The sequence below is a fragment of the Callithrix jacchus genome, chromosome 11, assembly GCF_049354715.1.
Source record: "Callithrix jacchus isolate 240 chromosome 11, calJac240_pri, whole genome shotgun sequence".
In the NCBI taxonomy this organism is placed as follows: Eukaryota; Metazoa; Chordata; class Mammalia; order Primates; family Cebidae; genus Callithrix; species Callithrix jacchus.
In genome coordinates this window covers 9,012,740-9,034,705 of record NC_133512.1, presented here as the reverse complement: position 1 = coordinate 9,034,705, position 21,966 = coordinate 9,012,740, and the positions used below count along the sequence as shown (strand labels likewise).

Genomic DNA, 21,966 nt, shown 5'->3' with positions numbered 1-21,966 from the left:
TGTTTTGGATCATTAGTTACAAAACATCTTGCAAAACATTCAGAAATAAAATATGTCAGATAATAAAATAGAGAAGTACATTCAACTTTATAAAAATTCACCTTAAAATCCAAACATCAATATTCTAATAATTTGACTCAAACTACGCTAATGCATGGTCGTGACTATTATTTCTGCATCCAATACCCACTAGTTTAAAATTGCTACAGGTTCCAAATGTGAATATTAAAATACTATGGAGAAAATATATTGAATAACTTGGAGCTGCTTTCTGAAAAACACAGATCAAGGGACCCGCAGGCAGAAGTAATTCAATTTTGAATCCTTTGGCATGTATGAAAGACTGCTTCTCCTTCACAGCGCAGACACACTCACCACTGAAACACTTCCCAGAAGTGCAACTAGAATCAAATGACTGCAAGGCACATTCACAGGATGTAGCTGAAAAAGTTTATGGTGAGAAACTGCAGAGCTACACATCAAACTCTATTCTAATGACATCCTTTGAAGTTTGGCCCTCAGCACCAATGCTAACTTGGCACCTCCACAGTACATTCAAGGACAGCATGTGCCACTGTGACTCAAAGGCCAAAGCCTAGTGTCATTGCAAGAAGAAGATGCAAATGTGAATGGCTTAGTGGAAACTGGCCATCCTTTGGAATGGTAATAACTCATGCAGGATCTTCCCACTAAAGTTACAAATAAGGTGAAGTTTACATCATGGCCAATCTCCCATTGCAGAAATGCTGAGGTGTCAACTTTAATGTACTTTTTAAAATTACTGTAATTAACAAATACACATTTCTATCAATTTCACAGTTTAAAATTTAGGACACTATGAGTTTTACAAAAGTCTTCAACAGAGATAGCAATTACCCCTAAAATGAATCCATGAGAACGTCTGCTAAACCAGTGGTGTCTATTCAAGCTCCACTTCCAAGTCCCACACTCACTCCTCAGACAGTAGGAATCTCAGGGACCCCAGCATAAACATCTTTGAATTCTTTTGATTTGTATTTAATGTGATTATTAACTCTATTTTAGAACTTATTCATCTGGCCTCTGGCTCCCTCTCTGGGGTCACTGTGAGCTTGCCCCCTTCCTATTTCTCCACTGGAGCACTTTCTCTGCTCCTCCAGGGTGCCATGCACTCACATCGTTCCTGTATCTGTTTGCATTTTTTTCCATTATATAATTTAATTGAAGAATCGTTGGCACTGTTGATATATCATAGGATCATTGCATCTATTAAAAAACTATTTGCTCAGATTTTATTGTGAAAACATTTTATTCTATGTACAATAATGTACACAAATTTAAATAGGTCATCAAAGAGACCTGAAGTAATTAAAGAGGTATATTTATGGTAGCACATCACAGTAAATGGAAAACCGCTCACAGATTCAACATTGATACTGTTTTTGCATGTGGCTACACAATGAAGGTTAAGTACACACTTCCCTTCTCAGAGAAACCTTTCTTCAGCCCACACACTAGGTGAGGTCTCCCTGGTATGTGATCCCAAAGCCTTGAGCTGTAGCCTCTGATTCTCAAAGGAAACACTCAACCTACTTTACCATGTTCATTGTTTATGCCTGTTTCCCTGGCAAAGCATTAGCTCCATGAGGGTCTGGTCCTGTCCAGTTTTCTCCCTGCAGCTTATGTAGTGTACCAGCCACAGTACATTTAGTTAGGTTAGCTGTGGGGGGAAGGGGAGGGAACATTTGAGGTTATATTAATTAATTAAGGGAAAATTAGTACATTGTGCCTACCATGCCAACGCTTCTATCGTTAAGCTAATAGTGAGGTCAAACTAGCAACCACTCCCCTCACTGGGGGCTCTTAAAAAGTGAGAACACTGGAGTCTGGCAAGGAGACACACGATACCTATTCTCACTTATAAGCCCATTGATAGTTCATTTCTCCTTGTCTCTCTTCACTTTTAACTGTATAATAGGCTTTAAAGTTCAATGAGAGAGTAGTTTAATGAATAATATACTAAATAAAGAAAAATACCATAACTAAAACTCATACTTAGAGATAATTCATGAGCTTAATTAGTTTGCATGCTTTAATTATGTCATCTGTAAACACAAATTACATTTCTTTCCTAATTCTTTATTATAGCTTGAAGATGATTGAGAATGATATGAAAGGGAGTATTTGCAATATATATAATTAATAAAGGAAATAGTTTAGATTATAGTACTTTTTGTATTTTAGTAATGGTAATGATTACAAAGATTGAAACAATATACTTAATGGCTGAAATAATTATTTTCTTTAAGTACCCAAGAGGGATTTGTAAGAGGTAAATAATTTCCCATCCTTGCCCAAAGTATATTAAACATGGGTTGACCAGTATCTTTAATGTATTAATCAATAAGCTCTCATCTGAAGGAATGCTATGTAAATTTGTACACCTCTAAAGAAGGCTCCATAAATATCACATGATTTACTGCTGTTTTTAGGAGAGACAAGTTTCTGGTAATGACTAAAATAGAAAGTGCTTCAGGCAAATTCGCGTGACATATAAAATTCAGTACTGGTTGGAAGAAGTTCGATGCTAATAAGATGGTAATGCTAACAATGCAGTACTAATGCTAATAATGCAGTACATATTATTGCAAACATGAAGATGTAGGTAGGTATATGTAAATCTATAGACCTATGTTCAGCAATTCCAAATGTGTCTCCACTAGTTAACTAGAAAATCGTGTTGCAAAGGTCACCTTTAATTCTAGCCTGCGTTTCTTGTTTTGGTAGACTTACCACATTGAGATATTGTGAGAAAATCTGAGTTATTTCTAAAGCATTTATGAGTTTCCCAGTGGGAACATCCCCAACAAAGAAAGGCAGAACTATCATAGATAAACAAAATCAAGGAAAGGTAGAATCCACAGACAAATTTTAAATTTATTTACTGATAAATTCCTTTTGCATTTAATAACTCTTGTCCTGCCTATGTAGCCTCTTACTGAGATACAGTGAATTAGGAGATACAATAGCCTCTTTTTATCTGATATCTATAGGCAGAATTGGCATTCCCCTCATGAGGAATCCAGATGTGCTGCCTTCAGAAAACACTCAGTTTCTAATTCCGAACATAAACTAGACTCATCCATGTAATCTCAAATCTGGGAATTCCCATATTGATAATTCTATAGAAAGAATACAAGATAACAAGATGAGTAAGTCCTATAAACAAAAATAGAATTTTCCAAAGGGAGACTAAAAAAAGGGGGAGGGGGAGAAAGAAAATGCTGTAGATACGAGAACTCTATTGTGATCAACTGAATTTTTTACTCCAATTATTTACTTCTCACTGTGCCCACTCCCCTCACCATATAACTTTGAAATTTCTCTCAGAAAGGTCACATGTATTTCCCCACCCTTCTGGGTACAGCCTAAAACTTGCTTTTGGCCGGGCATGGTGGCTGACATCTGTAATCCCAGCACTTTGGGAGGCTGAGGTGAATGGATAACCTGAGGTCAGGAATTTGAGACCAGCCTGGCTAACATGGTTAAAATCCATCTCTACTAAAAATACAGAAATTAGCCAGGTGTGGGTTACATCTGTAATCCCAGTACTTTGGGAGACTGAGGCGAATGGATCACCTGAGGTCAGGAATTTGAAACCAGCCTAGCCAACATAGTTAAACCCCATCTCTACTGAAAATATAGAAATTAGCTGGGTGTGGTGGTTCATCCCTGTAGTCTCAGCTACTCAGGAGGCTGAGGCAAGAGAATCACTTGAACCTGGGAGTTGGAGATTGCATTGAGCTGAGATTGTGCCACTGCGCTCTAGCCTGAGCAACAGAGTGAGACTCTGTCTCAAAAAAATTAATTAAAAAAAATAAAACTTGCTTTGATCAGTAAGATGCAGGCAGAAGGGTTTGTCAGCTGTACAACAACATATTACGTGGCACTGTGGTTCCTCCTTGCCCTGATGTTCTGTAGCTGTGACCATCAGAACAGTAGAAGAGGCACATGGATTGGAAATGACTCTAAGCACAGGCAGGAGCTAACCCTGTCCAGCCCTGAAACTAGAAACAAAGCTACCGAGCTGAGCCCAACCTATATGAAACCTCCCAGCTAATCCAGGTGCATGGGATAAATAAATGCTTATGTTTGAAAACCATTAAGAATTTGAGGTTATTTCTTACACAGCATTCTTGTGACAACAGCTACCTGATACATTTATAAATTAAAGTGAGCAAAAGAAATATTCTTCCCGTCTAGTAATCTGAAAAGAATATTTCCCTCTCCCTGAGACGTAGATTTCATTTATTTACTATGAAAGTCCGCAAATTAATGCCTGATTGATTGAAAGAGTGTTACATCCGATGACTTCATTCTAGACTGGCCACTGACATTCTTTCCTCCTTATCATGCTGATAGTCATATTGACTGTCAAATGCTTACCCTTTCTCTACTGTGTTGGGGATACCAACCCCTGTATGACCTCATCTGTAAACTTTTGGGGTTAAGTGATCACTGTTTCTTGAATTGTTCTTCAGGGCCCAGGCTTCTGAGAAGAGATGTGTGGAAGACCACAGCGTCGTGGGCAGAAAAGGAAAGCTAAACAATATGAGTGCTAACCTATCAATCAGCACAATTCTGCTTCCGTCTGTGTTAGCTATGGATTCTCCATGTGGAAAATCAGTTTTGCTGTTTAAATATCAAGAAGTACTAGACCAGATGCTTTCTAAAGTCTTTCAATACTCAAAGCACTATGATTACGTTTCTTGTTTTGACCACCCCTTCTCTTTATTTCTATTCCCGTCACCCTGATTTAAGACACTATCACCTCAACTCCTGTAATCACTTCCTAACCTGACCCCTCACTTTGAGTTGTAAATGGTATCATTTTATTCCCCTGCTTAAAATGAGAGAAAACCCAACTTTAGCAGGACCCCAGGCTCTCCTAGTCTCTCCAGTCTCATTTCCTGCCCCACTTCCCCACCTTTCATCCTGGCTTAGAACACACTCTACTCTTTCTCACCTTGGGGTTTTTCTCCTGAGCTGTTCCCTCTGCTGGAAATGTTCGTCCTCTATGCTTTTTGCCCTTCAGTGTCATATTATAAGTCAGCCTCTCAGAGAGACTTTCTTCGATCACCTGAACTACAGAAGGCCCCACCTGACCCCTATCATTCTCTATGACAGCACATTCTTCTTTCTTTGTACTCATGATTTACAGTTATAGAAACATTGGTTGGTTGTTGTATCATCCGACTTTCTATTAAGTATCAGCCCCAGGTGGCCAGGGGTGAAGTTATCTGGTTTATTTTTGTATTTCTAGGACCCAGGGCAGTACCTGGCACATAGTATATACTCAGGAATATAGATGAGTGAATGAACTAATGAATTTCTTAGCTTTTGTCTACCACTTTTCTACACCATATAACACTTCCCTATGTCTGTCATTTGCTTATACCTTCTCTCCTAGTTCCTGTCCTTAATCCACGCATAATGTTCCTTATGTTCTTAAACATCAGAATTTTCCCTTCAAATTTCTTTATTCACCACCCTTCCCTCTTCTCACTCTTTTCATGTGCCAGTGGCCACTAGCTGGTAGGTTATGGGAGATTATTATAAAGCCGACCCAAAATTTTAGAACTAGATTCTATTTAGGATAAAATTAACAATAACAGTCCTTCAATCAATGAGATCAGACACCTGTAGAAGCAAATGCTCTATGCCACCTGACTGAGGTGACTGAGGAGTTTGGGAAATACCTAAATTCCAAGCATGATTACCAGGAAATGGTGTTAGGAAATAACGATAACAAAAGTTATATCCTGGCTAATTGCATTAACCTCCATCAGAAGAAAAAAAAAATAAGTGAATGGTTTGTGTATAGTCTAGAAAACATGGACACAATGAACAAATAATGTGGAACTCCATTGCTGGAATGTGGGTTTTCCAGCAATGCCTGGAACAGAGAAACAACAGATCTGATAAAGGTAATATCCTGATTAGTATAGAGAAATGAAGGCTGCGTGGGGGAAATGTACTAGTCACAAGCTCTCACTACAGTTTAAATGCACAACCTAAGAAGATGCTCTGAGAGTAGGCATGAGGCTACTGGCTGCTGAAAAGGCTCCCTCTGCAAGTGAAGAAGCTGGCATTTCGGCTTAGGCAGCGGTTTCTGGTGAGTTGGTTTAGTATGAGTCAACCTACAAAAATTCAGTCTATTCTGGATGTACTGAAAACATTTAGTTTCTTGATCTGTAAAGCCAAGATCCATACCTTAAACCACAGTTCTGAAAGAAAATGCCCAGGCCTGAGCAGTCAGTAGACTTCCCCAGACTCGAGTTACATCCTGCCAGACTTTCTTTCCAATTCTCATATGAACTGCACTCTGTTTCTTATTATCGGCCATACCCATCACTATCAATCTGTTGATAATTACATGATATACTTTTGTGAGCACCCGATTACACAAAATGGAATTAAGAAACTCAAGCATTTTTTGTCGTCGTGGCAAACTGACACTCCTCAGAGCTAAGACACAATGTTGTAGCCTCAGCATACATTTCTGTGAGTGTAGCTCTAGGATTCCCCTTTTACCTAACATTATAAATTTGGATTATGTCTCAGAAAGTTGTTTGGGAGATCATAAGCTACGTGTAGTAAACAGTATATGGGACAATTAATAAAGAAAGTTGTTAGAGAAAAATACCAAAACTTTTCAGACCTGGGATGGAAATCTTCCCCACAGTCGGATGCTCCATCTCCATAACGAGGCCATTGTGTAATACCTGAAAATGCAAAAACAGAGAGAAAAAAAATTTACAAAATAAACCCATCTTCAATTGCAAGGTATGGTTCAGCCATCTATTCAGCCAACATCAAAGAATGACATGGCAAAACACAGAGATGTTTAAAATTTTCATTTGAAAGTAAATATTTGAGGTAAAAATAATGTTTCATCTTATAATGCATCAAATGAAGCCAAAAAAAGACTAGCAGATTCACAGACTAGCAAACATTTCATGAAGACCTTCCCACTCTTAAAATTTTTATTTGCTCCTAAGTACAGCAGATTATTTCCTCTCTTTCATCTATGGATGCTCCCCTAATATTAAAACTCAGCCTTTTCTTGCATTATCTCATGGTAGGACTTGGCCAAGGTCAAGAAACAGGACCTTGAACAGAACAGCACACTAGGGTGGCACGCATGCTCCTGGAAATCTGTTCAGCAGAAGGTATGGGAAGTCAGACCACTTTGAAGAAGAAATCAGAGTATCCAGAAAGCTTGGTGACTGCTGGAGGTGGAAGGATTCAGGGTTGCTGTGACAAGCAAATGAGCAGTTGATAGCAAACCCAGAGGAGACCCAGGTCAGAGGTGTGCACAGGAAAGCTGAACCAGGAACGTTCTCCATGGTAGTCAAAACCTTAAGCATAAGACTAGAGTTCAGAAACAGGATTCCAGGATCCTGGAGAAAAAAGCCAGAGACTTCATCCCAGAGGCCTGATTAGGTTCTCATGCAATGGGACTGAGATAGCTATCTAGTGTGCCATCAAGAACATAAGGTAGCCTTGGCTTGGGATTAAGATCTAAGGCCAGCTACTAGTGAAGGGATGTTCTACCAGTGCCTGACTAGAGAAATATGACTTGATGCTGAATCACTTGACTACTGAAATAAAGCAACTTAAATCCCTGGCAAATGAAGGCTGAAAATTTTCCTGGGGGGGAGGCAAAAAGACAAAATCTGAAGTGCCCTCTAACTATAGGTGGTGGATGCTCTGTGCTGAGGGCATAGAACCAAATTCTGGGACATCAGTGTTGAATTCTTAGAGGCAAAATGTTCCATGATACACAAATATAAATGCAAAAAAGATTTTTTCTTTCTTTCTTTCTTTTTTTAAACAATTAGAGGCTACCTGGGTATAGGTCTCAAAGAATCTAACGTCTATTACTAGAACCTCAGTTAGACATTTATGGGCATCTTACATATAAATTGTGTTTCACCTGCACTATCTACCAAGCAGAGAACCTCTCTCTTCCCGTCCTGCACGTCTAAAGGACAGGAGTATTTTGGTGGCACATGAATCTTACCACAATTTTATGCCAGCATTCCAAAGAATGGCAGTTATGATGGTTCAACAGTATTTTGAGCTTCGGGTAAAAGCAAGATTTGTATATTTACCTTCTTACCATAATCTATTTGCAGAGCAAAAGAGCATGGAATAAAGAAACTAATAAAAATATTTTCTCACTTTGCAAAACTCAGAGAAAAAGCTCAGATTTCTTGGGTTTTATTCACTTCTGGTGAGTTTTTTGTCACATCATAAAACAAATCATCAATAAGACAACTTCATGAGTGACTTTTTAAGTTTAGAATTACAGTTTTGCTATGGCTAAATATTCTGGCTGCCACTGGTTTCTTCGGGAATGGTTACCACTTTTTGGGTGATGCTCTTTAAACTATGTCAATCTGCCTCATTGAGGACGATAACCGACCATACAGAGATCCTCTCTTTTGGGATCACCAGGTTTGTACTCAAGAGCTGGCCAGATAAAATTCTCGCCGGTGTTAGAATTGTGCTATAATTTAATTCTGGTGTGGCTCGTTCTCAGCACCCGCCCCGCACAGCTTCCTTCTATGTGGGGGTGGGGGCTAAATGCCAACGGGAGGTGCTAAATCTCAGTTCTACCGAGGACAGGAACAAAAATACCGAGCTAAATTTCACTCAAAACAATTATCTGCACACTGAATCATTCTTCTCTCCTCGTATCTCTGTTGCCCTCCTGACTACCTCTTTGTAATAACACTGCAGTGCTACTCACGAAAGACAAAAGTGAGTGTTCTTAGCTAAATATAACTTAACTGATAGTGCTGAAATTAATTAACGCTGAATTTTAATCATGTAGCAAACGTTAAGTGTCAAACGTGAAAGGGTAGTTGGTAAAGGTCAAGGGACATATGTCAAAGTTTTGTGAAGCAAAAGCTAACAGTTGATTGAAATTTTCCATGGAAGCAGTTTAAGCAGTGTACTTTCTCCACCCCTATGCTGACTGCTGTCTATAGAGGATATTTTCAGTGTGAAACTTTATCAATGCCTTTGCATGAAACCCATTCCCTTTTAAGCAAAAAGGTAAATTCTTCTTACGTTCGGCAGAGGAAGTTAACTGCAGTTTCTCATTTGCTGTAGCATGCATACAGTTATTAGGCAGACGGGCTGGTCTGAGCCCCCAAGTTCAGAAGGAACTGATACATTCCCCTGCTTGGTTGCCACCCACCTTTTAATATAGAGTCTGAAGTCCATAAGATTCCATAGGCTTTCTTTGTGAATCAGGTCAGAATATCCCAGAGAACAATGCAGGCTGTAGCAGTGCTGTCCCTGGAAACCCTGCCTAATGACTTGGAATCTTGGAAAACTCTCCAGCCTTGTTTGTGGGGCGAATCCTGCTCTGCTTAGTAACATATTAGAGGATTTCAGAACCCAGGAAGTCCGTCTGAATTCTAACATAAATCTCCCCTGCTTCATTACCCTTTCACATTTGACACTTAACTTTGCTACATGATTAAATTTGTCTCCTGTAAACTTGATTGGAAATGAAGGAACAACCTGTCACCACCATTTGTATAACACTTTTTAAAGAATGCTAACTAAACGTTTCCTTCTTCTTTTCTCATCTGGCCCCAACACCCCAACCTCTATCACCTTAACCTAGAAATTCAATTTAAAAACGTTTCGTTTTCTAACAATCAACTCCTGCAATTTCCCTTAAAATTGTCATGCCTTACAGAGTTACATGCCTTGGTGCTAGGTCTGACCATTCAGGGCATTCTTTGTTGCATATTGGGTTATTTCAATATATGGCAGGGAATTTCTCTAGAATTTTGTACTGAATTTTGTTCATTTGGCAATGTCTTTCGTTTTTACTGTTACCTCCTTCATTTTACTTATTTTGCCCTTCCTAGGTCTTTCATGGTTTCATGGCTCTTCTAAATTCCATTTCTTCTCCTTGAAATTCAAAAGCCTATTCTTGACAAGAATAGAATTGTAGACAGTGCGCCAACCTATTTAGCAAAGTATCAGGCCTATTTAAAATAAGGTCTCTCTCTTTCTCAAGCGTTTTACAGATTGACAGCCTAATGACAGAGTCAAATGGTAATGTATTAATGATGGGGGAAAAGAGTAAAATGTATACCTTAAAGTAACGTGGGAAATAAAAGTTTAAGTGAAAGTAAAAAGTCTCTTTTTATCAAATCCTATGGCAGAAATGGCAGAAGAAAATAAATGTAATATAGGACTAGCAAGACAAAAATGCAAAAAATAAAAACCGATACCCTTTCTAGAGCCCATGAAAATATTTATGGAAAGTGAGAGAGGAATACTCAAATGAAAAGACATAAAATCACATTCACAAATGATATTTGTAAAGACTATACTATCTTTATACATATCAAAATCAAAGCAATACCACCAGTGGCATTGGCAATAACACACAAAAGAGAACTGATCTATCTATTCACTGTGAATAGTGATATGAACTATTCATTCAGTACAACAAACACCACAGAGTACTTACGTGCTAGGCACAATGAAGGGGCTGGCAATAAAAATAAAAAGATGAATGAACCTGCATTAAAAATGTATGTAATTAACAGAGAGGGTATAGAATAAGAGAGTTTTTAATAACAGTCACGTAAATTTTTATAACACACTTTAAGCTCCTTAACAAGGGAGCACATCCAGTGAGGAGCAAGTGAGTAACTGTGCCTATCCAGAAAGAAGTTAAATGACCTAGGTCAGGGAGGTTAGTAAAGACCAGAGAACAAACATAATATTGAAATTGGATGTGAAGGTTAAAAACAATGACAAATATAATAACAGCAGGTGCTGCTGGACAAACCTCCCGAAGGGTCAGGCATTGTGTTAGGAGTTAAAGCTTTGTTCATTTAATCCTCTCATTAACCAGACTAGGTAGGAATTATTACCTTCATCTCTACTGATAAGGTGTTAGAAACCTAGAGGGACTAAGCACTTGTCCAAGATTTCACAACTACTAAGTGGCTGATCTTGGATTACAATTTAGGTGTGTCAAATTTAGCCAGGTTCCTGGCAGTTGGAGACAGAAAAAAGAAAAAAAAAAGGAAAAGCATCATTTGATTTACCATTAAAATAACTAGCTGATGTGGTCAATTCTGTATAACAAATTAGTCACTTCAGTGGGGAAAGAAAATCAGCCAAACGGATTACATGGCACCATGTGGTCCTATTAGTTAATAAACGGAGCTGCGCCATTGCAGGGAGCCAAGGATACTCTGGCACCGCTGATACAAAGGCTTTGAAAACTGGAAGGATTTGAAGGGGATGGACCCAGCTGGTGATCTTGGGTAAGGCACTTAAGTACTCTAAGGCTCAGAATCCTCATCAGTGGCCAGGCATGGTGGCTCATGCCTGTAATCCCAGCACTTTAGGAGGCCAAGTCAGGCGGATCACCTTGGGTCAGGAGTTCAAGACCAGCCTTGCCGACACAGCAAAACCCCATCTCTACTAAAAAAAAAAAAAAAAAAAAAAAAATTAGACAGACATGGTGGTGTGCACCTGTAATCTCAGCTACTCAGAAGAATCACTTGAACTCAGGAGGCAGAGGTCGCAGTGAGTCAAGATCATTCTACTGCACTCCAGTCTAGGTGACAGAGCAAGACTCCATTAAAAAAAAAAAAATTAAAGCATTTAAAAACTAAAAGCAAAATCCTTATCAGTAAAAATAGGATAATGATATCTCTTTCTAAAGAATGAAGTAAGATGACAAGCATAAAGCCCTGAGCATGGGCCCTGGTGCAGAGTGCGCTCACAGGAAGTGGCAACTGTTTACCTGTTGCCAATAGACTGAGTTCAAACTCTGGCTCCATCAAGTACAAGCTGTGTGGCTTTGGGGTACATTCACTGAACACATATTAAATGTACTAACAATAATGAATGATAATTAACAATAAGCATTAAATATATATTAATGTGCCAGGCATTGTTAAGTGCTGAGGAAAAACGGGTCACAGAAATGTCAAGGTCATGTCCTCAAGAAGCTTATTGCCTCCTAAGGGAAACTTTCTAATTAAGCAGAAACCACTAGTCCATTATTGATATACAATAATATCTGTTTTTTCCCAGGCTATATGCCCAGTGCCATGATAGTTATCTGGCACTGTCTGGTAGATGCTCAATAAACATTTACTGAATTTTTTTAGTTAAATTAACTGAGCACCTTGCAGCTAGTTCTTTTTATAAAAGTATGGGTAGAGTGCTCTTGGCTTTAAGCTTTTAATGAATCCTTAGAGTTCGCTAGACACAAAACTGTTTTACTGAATTTCCAAAATACAGTCATTTTTAAGAACTTAGTTATCAAGTTCCAGTGTTGCCTCACATTTGTTTCCGTTTTCTAAAGCAGCTTCCCGCTGATCTTGAGTCTGCCATATACACTGCACATATTTTAAGACATTCCAGAGGCCATGCTGAGAAGCTCTGCAAGGACAATGGTCACTATCAATAAAGGAAAGCCAAAAAGGGGGACCTAGGAATTCAGCAGAAACATGGGCACCTCATTTATAAATGTAAAGTTAATCCACTAAACTTGAAGAAAACATTTACAGAATTTCTCTTCTTAGGAATACTCAGAAAACCATTTCTAAAACACACACTATCTTACTAAGCAAAAAACACGAGAGTAATATGCTTTATTTTATTTCCCACGTTAACAATTTAGTCATTCCTTTAGCATAATAGGAAAATAACCTTGGAATAATATTTGAAAGGTTACATAACTGAAGGCAAAACTTACAGTGAATATATTTAAAAGTTAATTCAACTATTTCTGAAAACTATGCCCTCAAAAATGCAAAAATAACGTAAATTAATGAAAACAAATTAACATGAAAGTCCCTAACTTTACTTAGATCAGGGGTCCGCCGCAAACTGGTACCGGTCCACGGCCTGTTAGGAACCGGCCCGAACAGCAGGGGCATTTCAGCTTGAGCTCCGCCTCCTGTCAGTTGAGAGGCAGCATTGGATTCTCACAGGAGTAGGAACCCTATTGTGAACTGCGCATGTGTGGAATCTCGGTTGTGCTCTCTTTATGAGAATCTAATGACAAATGTAATGCCCTTGAATCATCCTGAAACCATCCCCCAACTCCGTATGGAAAAACTGTCTTCTATGAAACTGGCCCCTGGGGCCAAAAAGGTTAAGGACAGCTGACTTTGATAATGGAGATCACATTTAAAAGCTGACATTTTTTTATTCTCTTACTTCTTTGAAACAATTCACTGTAACTAAATTTCATTCTGCCATGCATGCACATGATATAGCCTTTTCCCTGTTTTCTCTAATTTAAAAAAAAACTACGAAAATTGGTTATGTAAAAGGCATTTAAAAAACTGTGAAAATTGGTCATGTAAAAGGTATGTGTTTTACACAAACACGTGTGTGCACATATATAGTGTGTATATATAGTGTGTATACATATAATATACATATATAATATTTATATATACACACATACACTCCACACACACACACACACACACAGAGAGCTTAATGAAGACTAATAAAATGAACACCCATGCACCAAACACCCAGCCAAAATGTTTAAAGTCCCAGGTGTGCCCAGTTCCTTCCTATTCTATCCCCAAATAGAATTCTCCTGAATTTTGTTAATCTTTTCCTTATTTTTTTCTACTTGTATCAGTGTGTATATACTCCAACTATTTCCTCCTGGATTTCACCCATTTATAACATTTAATTCAATGAAATCAAGCATACAATTCTCTGACTTGCTTTTTCTCATAATATTGTCTCTGAGATTCATCCATTCTGAAGCATGAGGCTATAGGCTAAACATGGCCATTTATATGAAGTATGCCATTGTACAAATATACCATAATTTAACTTATTCTGCTTTCAGGTAGTTTCCAGTTATTTTACTATGGCAAACAATGCTGCTATTAACTCATCTCTTCATGCAACAATTTCTCTAGAACTTGATTTTGTATGGCATAGTGTTAAATATACCTTCACTTGTTAGGTAATGACAAATAATTTTCCTAAATCATTTACCAATCATTCCTGCCAGTGGTGAATGTTATTTTCTGTTGTTTTATATCTCAGCAAAACTTAATATTATCAGAGTTTTTAGGTTTTGCCAGTCTGATCACTGTGAAATAGTATCTTATTAAAGCTTTAACTTGTATTTCTTTAATTATTAATCAGGTTGAGTATATTTTCTCTGCTTAATAATAATTTACATTTCCTCTTCAATGAAATGCTTATTCAAGAAGTTTTTCTACTGACTTAATAATATTTTTCTTTTTCTTTTTTTTTTTTTTTTTTTGAGATAGTCTTGCTTTAACACCCAAGCTGGAGTGCAGTGGCACGATTTTGGTTCACTGAATCCTCCCGGGTTCAGGCAATTCTTGTGCCTCAGCCTTCTGAGTAGCTGGGATTATAGGCCTCTGACCTCAAACTTGGCTAATTATTTGTATTTTTAGTAGAGATGGTTTCACCATGTTGTCTGGTGGTCTTGAACCCCTAGCCCTAAGTGATCGGCCTGCCTTGCCTCCCAAAGTGCTGAGATTGCAGGTGTGAGCCACCACACCAGGCGGCTAGCATTTATGAGTTCTTTACATATTCTGGATATGAATTCTTCATTGGAACATGAAAACACTGGAATTGAAATTACTATGGCTATATTTCTCATTTATTTTGTATTATGTTTTGATGAACAAAAGTATATAAAATAAATTACGTATATAATATATAAAATTAATGCAAATTTTAGCTATATATTAGAGGTAAGCACTCTATATGTCTCTGCCTCTCTTGTATTTCCTCTGTGTGTGTCTCTCTCTTGGTTCAGTTGTAATTAATTTATTCAGATCTATGTATCTGATTATGAATTCTCGCTCCTATCTAATCTACCATTTAATCTGCTGTGCAGTTGTTCTTAATCCAGAGATGATTTGCATACTATTTTTCTAAGTGCTTAAAGGCACCACTGAAATAGGACCACATTAAACTTAATTATCTGTTTGGTGGTTTTTGGGTCCCCAAGTAGAATTAATTACTGTCCTACACAAAGGACAGTAGATTTGTAACTAGGACATCTCCTAGCCCCAGAAAAATTAGAGATTTTCTTTTTATACATTTCCATATTCAAAGAGCCATATTCAAAACAGATTAGAATATCTATTTGTTTCTTCAGTCTCCAGTGGCAGATTTTAAAATTTGTTTGCTTTCTTTTTTGTTTTGCTTTGTTTTTTACCTAGTTCACCCAATGACAATGCTGACTTTTGGATGTCCAACCTTTATATTGAAGTTTCTATACTATCTCCCACCTAGTGTAGACTTCAGGATTCTTGTTATAGCCTCATTTCTTATGGCACATAAAGTTCAAGTTGTAAGCCAAAGAGTATTAGCCAATGCTGGTTCTAATGCCTGCTTCTCTGCATGCATGTTTTCTAATCATTTTTCTATAGGCAGAATTTCTCTGGTCATATAGTCTTCCATATTGTCAGAAACAGGTCCTCCAGATATCACTGTATCCTCTTTAAGCTATATTTTAAGTCTTAATTTGGTTTTCCAACCGTTCCCAAGACTAAGTATCCCAGAAAATAAGAAAAATAACAACTATTAAATAAAAGTGGATATACAGTAGAATTCAGTGAAATATAAAGGTGATTTCTGAGCTTTAAATTCAGGATATTAGAAGTCCAGACTTATATCTTTAATTCTATCCTTCTTGGTAGTGGGGCCTTTAATTAAGTTATCCCGAACCAAACTACAAACTTTCAAGTTGAGAAAGCATTCTTTCCCTTTCACCACAGCAGTCCACAAAGCCCTGTGAAAAGAACCATTCCAAGTGGTGTAATTTTTTGTGTGTTGTCTTCACTTAGCAAGAATCAAATAACTCCTTCATTCTTAAGAATTTTCTACTTTCCCAGTGGGAAACCTGTGAGTTTTGATTAGTCCTAAGAACAGGTCAGGAGGTTATATATATATTTCCGACTGGATTTAGTCCTGTCTTCCCCAGACACTGAAGATTCTAGGCAAGAACTTGGTAGTCCAATCTAAGAGGCAGAAGCTATCTACTTTATTAATGAAATGATGCTTCATCCTCTTCAGAAGCCATTGAGGCAAACATTTTTCTTATTACTCTTCATTTGTTGATAAAGAACTCATCACTTTAATGTCTGCCAACAATTCTATTTTTTTGCAGAAACCAAAGTAACAAAAGAGTGTGAGGAGGAAAAAAGCCAATTGGACAAAAATACAGCATAACAAAAAAAAAAAATGCACATGGACTCTGTGTAGGCAGAGTTTTCGGTGTGACTTGTCAGGGTTGGACAGTCCAACCAGCCTGAATGTAAAACCAGGACACAGTGAGTGTGAGAGGACTGTACTTGACACTTGCCTAATAACTAGGGGGCAATTTGCATGCACCAAGACCCAGTGAAATAGATTTTCCATTATTACCTCTAATTTATAAATGAAGACACAGATTTGTGGAGGTAAAACAACTTGAATAATAAGTTAAGAACACATGGACACAGAAAGGGGAGTACTAAACACTGGGGTCTATTGGGGGGAAAAGGGGAGGGCCAGTGGGACGGGGAGGCGGGGAGGGATAGCCTGGGGAGAAATACCAAATGTGGGTGAAGGGGAGAAGGAAAGAAAAGCACACTGCCATGTGTGTTCCTACGCAACTGTCTTGCATGCTCTGCTCATGTACCCCAAAACCTAAAATCCAATAAAAAATTTAAAAAAAAAAAGAAAAAAAAGAAATGTGTCTATCTGACAGCAGAGCCTATGATCTTTCTAACACACTTGTGCCTGTCTCTAGATTGTTCAGTACAACTTTCCACTATAATAAGATGCTAGTATTGCTGATCCAGGTGCAACACAGACATAAGAAGAAGAGTCATTGGGGACACAGAATATTCCAAATGATTGCCATTAGCAATTTGTCATTTATTCTGTTGGTGCAAGTGCTGCCTGAGAAAATCAGGTATAGTAAGATGCAAGTAATATTTTACAGAGACCTTCCTCTCTGTCTCCTTGATGGTAGTGTGTTGTAAACTCTACTGAAATTAAATCTCCTTTGGGATTGAATTGCAACAAGGCATCTCCTTATTTGATATAGCAAAGCTTTCCCTTAGTAAGTCCAGAGGAATAAGAAGGACGTAACAAAACATTAACATCTGCTTCCTTAACAAATTTTCTTGATAAAGGCATACATGCCAAATATGTTTAAGACTCGTTATGCCTCTTGATATAGTAATGATACAAGTTTAACCAGGAAAGGTTTTCAGCATCAGGAAACCACAGAGGAAATGATGTCGTGGCACACACAATATCTGAACAGCCACAAGGCCAAGTGGCAGTTGATAAATGTGCCGATTACTCAGTCCTCTGCCGTGAGGAAGCAGTATCATTTGTTTGCTTTATGTCAGCCATTCTAGAGAACCATAACCACACAGGGGCAATCAACTGACAGTCCTGTGGCTACCGAAAGACACGGACACTGAACACAACATCTTCCTGGCACCTAATTCATTATGCCAAAATTTGCTCAGGTTCAAAAAGGCCAGACACATTATGATAATTAACATGTTTCTAAGACTAAAGAACATTAAGCTGGTGGTTCTAAAATTCAATAAACTCAGTGTTTTCATTTTACATTTTGGTTTGCTTTTCCTGGGAATTTGTGTGGATGGGGAAATAAACTGTGCTTGTTGCAGGCAGATAAATACATGTTTGCTCTAGGCCAGGTGATAAGGAGAACTATTTTAGGAAGGAGCCTGTGTGACCAGGCCTGGGGGAAGATAATATTGATAAGTCAGCACAGTCACTGATAACTTCGTGGGCAAGTGACCCTTTGGATATGCCAAGAGATGTTATCAGGGAGAAAGGGCTGAGTCATGTATATGTAATTCTGGCTTGCTAGTGTTGAGGTGTGGGACAGAGGGGTAGAGATGGAAATACGTAGAAACCAAAATGGAGGGACATGAGTCCAGTCAGGAGTCAAACCCAAGCTTCTCCCAGGCACATTTGTTTTCCCAGCTGACTTGGCTCACTGTTGGATCCTGACCTTATCTAAAACAATCATGGACTAGGTCTCGGCCTTTGTGTTTGTTTGTTTGAGAGGAAGTCTGCTCTGTGGTCCAGGCTGGAGGGCAGCAGCGCAATTTCAGCTCACCTCTGCCTCCTGGGTTCAAGCAATTCTCCTGCCTCAGACGCTTGAGTAGCTGCGTTTACAGCAACACACCACTAACCCCGGCTAATTCTGCATTTTTTAATAGAGTTGAGGTTTCCCCTTGCTGGCCTGGCTGGTCTCAAACTCCTGATCTCAAGTGATTTACCCACCTCAGCCTCCCAAAGTGCTGAGATTCCAGGCATGTTGGCTCACAATTTCAATCAGGTGTCATCAACCTGCCTTACAGACACACAGTTTCAGAATGGACATTCACAACACTATCATATCTCAATGCCCAAGCAGAAAAGTGGTTTTTGCCTCTGCCCTGCTTGAGTTTCAGGGAGAGGTGCTGCCTTCTGAGTTCTGCTGTGTGATGTGCCTTCTATTCATATCCATGCTTTATCTTTTGGGCTTGACACTTGACCCTGCCACTCTAGTTTGGATATTTTGCTTTTGCTCACAATAAAGACATTCCTTGAAGTTGAACCCTATGTCAGATGCCCATCTTACTTTGCCTAGTCCTTGAATCCAATCTTACACTGCCTGTAACAGGTTGAATAATGGCCATCCAAAGCTTTCAAGTCCCACTCCTGGACTGTGTTACCTTATTTAGAAAAAGAGTATTTTCAGATGGGATTAAATGAAGAATTTTAAAATGGTCCAATTACCCTGGATTATGGGAGTAAGCCCCAAATGCCATCACAAGTGTTCTCATAAAAGAGGCAAGGGAAGATGTCACAGATACACAGAAGGGGAAGTAGCAATGTGACCAGCCAGATAGAGAATGGAGTGATGCTGCCACAAGCCAAGGAACACCTATAGGCACAGAAACTGGAAGAGGCGAAGAAAGTCTCCCCTAAAGCCTTCAGAGAGAGAGCAATGCTGTCAACAACTTCATTTTTAATTTCTGGCATCCAGACTGTAGAAGAATAAATATATGTTCTCTTAGGCAGTCCAGTTTGTAGTAATTTGTTACAGCAGCCCTGAAACAAACTGTATACTAACTCCCGAGTTACACCCACATAGATTATCAGGAGTTAGAATTCTCAGGTTAATTCATGAACCCCTATCTAAACAAATAAGCCCTCCAAATAAAAAAATGATTAAAAAACTGGAATCAATCTTATGGTCCAAAAGAGACTCAGACTTACTACATCATGGAGAGAGGAATATTTCAAACAGCACATAATCACAATGAAGTCAACCAGTTAGTATTCTACTGCAACTATTTTCATAAAGAAATATTATTGTTTCCATCCTATTTTTCACTCTTTTGGAACTAGTTTAGCCATTCTCAGTAACTTGGGAAAACTTAAAAGCAAATACCACTTTCACACCAAATTAATCTTTCTTCCACGTAAGTGATTTGTTTATGCAAATAACCTGAACTCAGGCACAGGCTGGTGATTCCTGGGGCGGGTATGCACCATGTAAAGGCAGACGCATGTTATCCTCACTCTTCTGGTTTATTTCTAAAACGTAACTATTTTCTGAGGATTCCTGAATATTGACTTTCTCAAGTTTTTCCTTCAAATATACAGGCATAATTGATAATGCTGTTTTTTCCTATAAATGAGAATATTCTGAAACCAAAATAAGAAGATGAGGAACAGGTATTTCAAAGGATCCTGATCTTATCTAAAATAATATGGACTAATAGAAGGAACACTTACCAATTTTGCTTCTGCCACTAATCAGATGAGAAAGGTTTAGTAAAATTATTTTAACCTCTTTGGACTTCTGGCTCTGTACTTTTAAAAACTGGGCCATTATGATCAACTATGTAGCCTTGTTAAGATAATTAGATGAGTTGAAATATTTTCACCTGCACACCCTTGAGAAGCTCTCGAGGTCATCAGGGCCACCCAAAACTCTCTGTCACCCTACCTCACACCTGCTCCTCCCAAATTCCCTACCAACCACTGCCACTCCCATTCACTCAGTTACCCTTGTCTCACACCTGGGAAGTCTCCTTGACTTTGCCTTTTCTAACAACTTGCCACCTTTGCCCTTCAGTCAAGTTAAAATCCTCACCAAGTCTATTATTGTCCATTCATTGAAGCATTATTCACAATACCAAGACATGGAATCAATATTAGATGTCCATTAATGGATGCGTGGATTTTTAAAAAGTGGTATGTATGTATACAATTGAATACTACTGAGCCTTAAACAGAAGGTAATCCTGTTATTTGCAACGTCATGGATGAATCTGGAGGACATTATGTTAAGTAAAATAAGCCAGGTATAGAAAGACAAGTATCACATGATCACACTTATACGTGAGATCTAGAAAAGCTGAACTCACAGAAATAGAGTAGAATGGTGGCTGTCAGGAGCAGAGGGAGAGGGTGATGGAGAGATATTGGTGAAAGGACACAAAATTGCAGTTAGGAAAAATAAATTCAAGAGATCTATTGTACAACATGGTGATTATAGTTAATAACAACATATTGCTTTTGAAACTCACTGAGAGATTTTAAGTGTTCTCAGCCACAAAAAAAATAAGTATGTGAGGTAATATAGACATTAATTAGCTCAACTGAGCCATTACATAATTTATACATATTTCAAAATATCACAGCATATGTAAGAAATATATATAATTATTGTTTGTCATAAAAAATAAAAATAGACTGTGTGTGGTGGCTCATACCTGTAATTCCAGCACTTCAGGAGGCTGAGGCAAGTGGATCACTTGAGGTCAGGTGTTTAAGATCAGTCTAGTCAACATGGTGAAACCCTGTCTCTACTAAAAATACAAAATTAGCTGTGCCTGTGGTGCACACCTGTAATCCCAGCCTCTCAGGAGGCTAAGGCAGCAGAATCCCTTGAACCTGGGAGGCGGAGGCTGCAGTGAGCCGAGATCATAGATTTGAGGAAATAGTAAAATTATGTTCACAAAGTTGTTTAACAACATGAGAAAGTTACTGAGTAAAAATGAATAATGTAATTTTGTATGAATAAAATAATCCCCAATATTAAGAGGGAAAAGTGAAAGAAAATTAACTCACTTCTTTCTTAATAGGCTCTAGAACTACAGTATTTTCCAAGGGTGGCAAAATTCTCTTTCTGCATGTAGTAACTAAACATTTCAACTTTATGACCTATGCATCCAGAATTAGACAAAAAGTTGGTATTAAATCAACAGGTACATTGTTTATCAAAGATCAAAGTTTGAAAAACTCAGTTCTATTTCTTGCCAAGCCTCAGCACACATATCAGACATGAAGTACACAACAAAGTTTTAGGTGGAATAGTCTTCATTTGTCAATAAATAAAGGTGTATCATATAAAAGCTATAAAGGCCTTGGAACTTGACTAAATAAAAATTGCTTGCAAGAGAGGAGAATGTTCCAAGGGACTAGATTCCACTGCTGAGGATGAAGAAAGATGCTTGGCAAACAGTTTCCAAAAGCTACAGCTTTATATCAACTGAGACTAGGGAATCAACAACTGTGACTTAGAAATGCAAAAGTGAACTGTATACCTTGGATAAGCTGAAGAATAACTTCCAGGGGCAATAATAATAGATTTCCTGTTAAAGAAATCATGACACCTTCGTATATAACATTGAAAAGTGTACTGTGAAAGGCAAAAAAAGGAAATCTCATAGGTCAAGAAATCCTCATATAGAGAAAAAGCAACTGCCTTAGCTAACAGTGAGCAAAGGCGTCACTAGTAATAACACGATACCATTACTACTAATATATTATTCATTATTTGACAGCCCATGGGGACCTCACCTGTTTCTCCAA

The 21,966-nt window shown here is 38.2% G+C and overlaps 1 protein-coding gene across 9 annotated transcripts in view; it reads right to left on the bottom strand.

Moving 5' to 3' along the window:
* SUGCT (succinyl-CoA:glutarate-CoA transferase) overlaps positions 1–21,966 on the bottom strand; it is a 723,305-nt gene that overhangs the window by 125,685 nt on the left and 575,654 nt on the right. For all 9 annotated transcript variants that reach the window (XM_054237014.2, XM_054237011.2, XM_002751352.7 and 6 more), the window contains one exon: positions 6,701–6,764. In XM_054237014.2, the coding sequence (XP_054092989.2) occupies positions 6,701–6,764 (64 nt within the window). The remainder of the gene's footprint in view (positions 1–6,700; positions 6,765–21,966) is intronic.